The following is a 5,243-nucleotide window of genomic DNA, read 5'->3' on the forward strand; positions in this document are numbered from 1 at the left end:
GAAAACGGGTGTTGTAGCAGGGGTTTTACTGTAAACTTGGAAGGGCACTTGACTGCCCGTCAGTCCTGGAGTTGGTTGCCTGGTTTTGGTTTTAATGGTGTAATTCCTTCATTCTGCCTTACGATCAGGTAAGCAAAATAAGACTCTGAACAGTAAACTGTGGTTTATATTATATTTTGATTTTTTTTTTTTCTATATGGGATGGAAATTTCTAGGTGGAATGTATTTGTTCAACTTAGGCTTCTGTATGTATTGACCAAAAAGAAGTAATCGCAGTATAATATTAGCAGAGTAATCTCCTGAAATTAAGATAGTTAATTATCTTCATTATCCCTCTTTCTTTACCATTATTCTCAACATATTTTAAACCACGTGTGCTTTTGGTGTTTTAGCTTTGGTGTCCTTTTTGTTAGATGGTCATCTTTAATTGAAAGTAATCCTTTTAGATCTTCTAAAATATTTTTATCTTTTAAATAAATTACTGTTTTTATTAGGGCTGCAATGTAGACTTGCATATTGTTTTCCAGGAGAGGAATGGAACCAAAATATTCAGTGTTCTTGACAGGAATTCTATCAGTGACTACTGCTTCATAGTGTGATGTTTCTCAAACGCAGTGTATTCATCAAGTATTTTGGTTATCATTTTCTTCTGTAAAGAGAAAGAGAGAGATTTCCTTCCCAATCCCAGTGATTAAAAACATGCTTCTTGTTTCTTTAATCAAAATTGTGACTTTACGAACAATTTTAAGTTTATATGTGGGGTTTTTTTCAAGTTAATCAAGTTGATACATGTTTTCTAGACGGGTCATCTGGCTATTCTCCCAGAGGACATATTGGCCAAAGATGGAGACGCAGGTATAAATGAAAAAGTAAACTACAGCATCAAACTAGGTAAGAGCCTTTATTTTCTGCTAGACATTCATGCAGTAACTTATGATGGCTGTGCTCCTGAAGAGAATGATGAGGAAACGCAGCCTACGGTCAGATGTCGTAACTGCGTACATCTTGGCTACAGTGCCACTTCGCAAGCTAAATCAACTTAATTTCAGTCATTATAGCAGGGTCCAACTATTTTAAAAATGCGTAGATGCTCTTAACCTCCCTCCAACAAACAAGCCCCAATTCAAAGTGAAAGCCAGTTTAGAGGTTTTCGTTTCATCCAAGGATTTTCATTCAGGGCCACCTAGAGAGATCAATTCCATCAGGAGCTTTTCCTTCTCCTAAGCATGAGATGCTTAATGTGAGACGCTGGAAGTGCGAGTGACTTTCCTAAGAATTGTTTTGAGGACAGAGTGTTTGGGAAAAAAAAGCCTTTTACCTTGAATGTCTGTTCATTTTTGCTATGGCTGAGAAGACAGCAGTCATAAAAGGGACAGATCAGACTTAACTGCTCAGGTTATTCTCATTAACCCATGGCAATTTGTTGCTTTTCAGTGAAACCCCCAGCCTATAGCAATGCCTTTTCAATCGATGCAGACACTGGAGTGTTGGAAGTAAAGACTGCAGTTGACAGAGAAGAGTGTCCCTCTCTTGTTGTGGGCATTCAGGTAATGATTGCTTTAGAGTTCAGTGTGTTAATACTTAGTTTCACAAAATAATATGTGAATCCATGTTGCTGTATTGTTGAGTATTTATCCTAGTAAGGTTAAAGGGCAGTTGGTATCAAGGCTCCATCCTGCCATTTAAAATGCAAAATAAAGGAGAAGTTAATTCACTTGATATATGCAGTCATATCCTTGTGTTAAGCTGGAACAGCTCACTGATATCAGAGTATGGAATTTACAGCTACAAACTTTGTTTTCCAGGCAACTCAGCAGGACAATATTTTCAAAATGGCTGATGCGGTAGTTCTGGTTACTATTGAAGATGTGAATGACAACTATCCAGTGTTGTCACAATCAAGTTACAATGTCTCAATTCTAGAAAATTCCCCAAATGGGATGCAAGTTCTTCAAGTAACAGCTACTGACAAAGATGAGGTAAAATGACAATGTTGTCAAATACATTGCTACAGATGCCGTGTTTCCAAAATACAGTATAAAATGCATTTATACAGGTTATGCAGGTATAGCAAATAGTGCTGCAGATTATTTTTTTTTCTGACTATATAAATATGCTTAAGCAAAGCAAACTTAATTTCACATCTTTAAGGGCTAGAGTACTGCAGCCAAAGAATAAATTTAGGCTGCCTCTGAAACTCCTCCAGTTTGCATAAGGTCCCAAATATGAAAGTGCAGAAGTGCAAAATGACCTGTAACCTCAATTAACCCAGAAAACCAAATGCTCTTCACCTGGCCAATAAGAAGAAAAACATCCTACAGGACTAGCTCAGTCATTGTCCTATTTAATAACAAATATCATTATTGTTTGCAGGGAGGCTTCCAAGGAACGTTTGTTCTCGCTCCAGCTGACGGTCCCTTCCAGCTAAGCCAAGCTGGGATGCTAACTGTGAGGAACTCCACGCTGTTGGACAGGGAGAGAATACCATCTGTTCACCTTGAGGTACTGAAAATAAACCTGATTCTTTCCAAAGCAACCCAAGGCAAACAGGTGATACCTGTCCTGGCAAGACGCTGACTCTCTGATATGGAGGAGCAGCTTATTTGAAAACTCTCACATTAGAGCTATCTGGAGGGGAATGCCACTTGTGATACAGTTTATTCAGCTTGTAATTGTCGTTCACCTTGCTTACTACTTACAGAATGTGTTTGAACCAAGCAATAATTTTACTGCATCCTTTTTGAAGGTCACTGCTAGAGATCATTTGGCACCTTACTATGAAGCACGCTCTGCAATCAACGTATTGTTGCTAGACGAAAATGACAACAGCCCAACCTTTAGAGGCACGCCATATAAACGCGATATTTTCATCAACATGACTGCAGGAATGTCCATTCTTCAGGTATTAGAAATACTGAGTAAAAACGACATGTTTCTGAGTTGAATGTATGCACGAGTTCTTAGTTAAACTTGTGTAGTGGTCCTCTGAGTCCAGAAACAAGCCACCTTTCATTCTAAAAGCTTACACCTGTTGATATTCCATAATCCCAGTGTCCTGGATGCTCTAATTGTATCCTGGGTCAGCGAACAAACGATAAAGGTTTTTTATGTTTGATCTTAGATGATATTGAACTATCCTGAATTGCACAAACATAAGACAGAGAAAATAAAGATTCTTGGATTTAGTTGTTGTAAGGTGCTTAATAAAAAGGGAATGTTGTTAGAGTCCAAAAATGGAAATAAAAATAAAATTTTTGAAAGGCTGCTGAAAGCTGAAGCATTGTGAATAATTTTTAGATATGATATACTTTTTGTAAGATAGTAAACCAGTTACACAAATACAATAGGAAACTAAGGTAAAAATTGCTTCAGGAGCTGAGATATATAGGGAGTCACTATCAAAACTCATACCCAGGTGTACTGATTTAATGGCTCTGATGTAATCTCTTGAACAGTCTACCTCCAGGGCCTCTGGAATTACTATGAAACAAGCTCTGTGTGATGCAGCCTTGGTGTCATTTGCAGGAATTCCACAGGGGCAGAATTTCACTCTTGCTGCTGGAATGATAATGTCTGTGCATCAAAGAGCAAACATTCTTACTGAGGTTTCACCCAGGAAACGGATAAGACGTAGACAGTCACTTAAAAGTATAACCAAAACTTCCTGTGGTTGTATTTAGCTGATTTTTAGAGACAGAAAATTATACACTCCTGTTATAGGCTATAAATGAAAGGAAAAAAAACCCTAACAACTAACTCCTAATTATCTGCTACCTGAATGGTTTTCTTTGTAAACTACACACAAATAAGCAATTCTGTGTTATGTAATAAGAGCACAAGAAACTAGAGTAAAATTTTTCATTTTTTTTCCTCCAGGTTGCTGCCGATGATCCAGATGACGGTATAAATGGAGAGATAAGCTTTATCTTAGCTGGTGGCAATGAAGATGGATACTTTGAATTGGATACGTTCACAGGACAAATCAGTTTAAAAAAAGTAATCCCATTAGGTGTCAACCAGCTTAAGAGCTTTGTCTTGTGGGTAACGGCTATTGATGGTAAGACAAGATTTTACTACAAGTCTATGCAGCTATTCCTGGTGATGGGGTTTGGTTTTGTTGTTTACTTGAAGAAATGCTGTCAAAATAAGTTCTGGGACTTTATTTTAAAAATATCATGTATTTTTGTCGGCTCTTGTTTGTTGAAGATAAGAAAGCTGTCGCACCCAAAGTAATCGCTGCATCTTTGGTAAAACTTTGCTTCCTGCTGCTGCTGTCGCAGCAAATCTACATTTCTTTACGGCTATGGGAAGAACGTGCAAAATAACATACACCTCACACCTTCCTTTAACTTAATTGTTGCACAACATGGAATACAGGGGTTCAGGCACAAGCTGGGAATTCCTAACTCAGTCATTAGTCAACAGGGAGTAAAAGGGTGGTAAAATGTGATGAGTAACTTGAGTAAACTCAAGTTTGTTAAACTCAATCATAAAGAAATGAGTAACCTATCTCTTTGCACATCCGTGTGAATATTGAAAACCTAAAAAGGAGATACCAAAGCCGTTTCAAGGATGAACAGCACAAGCATCATTTTCTTAGCCATGTTTATTAAGGTTTTTTTTTGTTTTAAAAGAATAACAAACATTTGTGACCTGAATAAGAACAGAGAGAAATGTAACCTAGGAATGGTATTGCACTCCTGGTAGCATGAGCATGCAAAGTGTTTTTTCAGCCTCTCAGCTTTCCCCTGATTTGGTTAATAGGAGCTCTGTGTCTTCAACTTTATGGCTGTGTGTGGATAAATTGGGTGCTGTGGGGAATGCAACTGAAGAAGAGATTCATCAGTCCATCCTTTGTCTGTCTGTATTAATATTGCTGTATGTATTCAAGTTCATATATTGTAGATTTAACACCCAATACACAAATCCGATCTTGGTTAGGGCCTTTCGGCAGTACTGTAATAGTAGCAATAAGGATTTTAAAAAAACAAAAACAAAAAAAACCCTAACCCCACAATTAAAAGAGACATAAAATCAGTATCAGTGGAAAAATACGTATTTTTTTTTTAGGTAGAAGGTATTTGTGCATCTGCTGCAAGATTGTTTTTTTTCGCTTGCAGGCGGGACGATTCCAAGAAGTTCATCGGTGCCGGTACAAATCTTTGCAGCTGGAGATTCCAGACCACAGTTTCTTCGGAAAACATATAACGTGTCTGTGGAAGAAGAGCTAGCAAGTCCTGCTG

General features: G+C 37.7%; 1 protein-coding gene across 1 annotated transcript in view; it reads left to right on the forward strand.

Moving 5' to 3' along the window:
* The window catches only part of LOC104271772 (protocadherin Fat 4-like), a 39,192-nt gene that overhangs the window by 7,543 nt on the left and 26,406 nt on the right, over window positions 1–5,243 (forward strand). Inside the window, exons 9-15 of the mRNA XM_009866556.1 lie at window positions 801–891; window positions 1,435–1,547; window positions 1,806–1,979; window positions 2,374–2,502; window positions 2,747–2,902; window positions 3,877–4,057; window positions 5,121–5,230. Coding sequence (XP_009864858.1) covers window positions 801–891; window positions 1,435–1,547; window positions 1,806–1,979; window positions 2,374–2,502; window positions 2,747–2,902; window positions 3,877–4,057; window positions 5,121–5,230 — 954 coding nt within the window. The remainder of the gene's footprint in view (window positions 1–800; window positions 892–1,434; window positions 1,548–1,805; window positions 1,980–2,373; window positions 2,503–2,746; window positions 2,903–3,876; window positions 4,058–5,120; window positions 5,231–5,243) is intronic.

The sequence above is a fragment of the Apaloderma vittatum genome, unplaced genomic scaffold (assembly GCF_000703405.1).
Source record: "Apaloderma vittatum isolate BGI_N311 unplaced genomic scaffold, ASM70340v1 scaffold13080, whole genome shotgun sequence".
NCBI lineage: Eukaryota > Metazoa > Chordata > Aves > Trogoniformes > Trogonidae > Apaloderma > Apaloderma vittatum.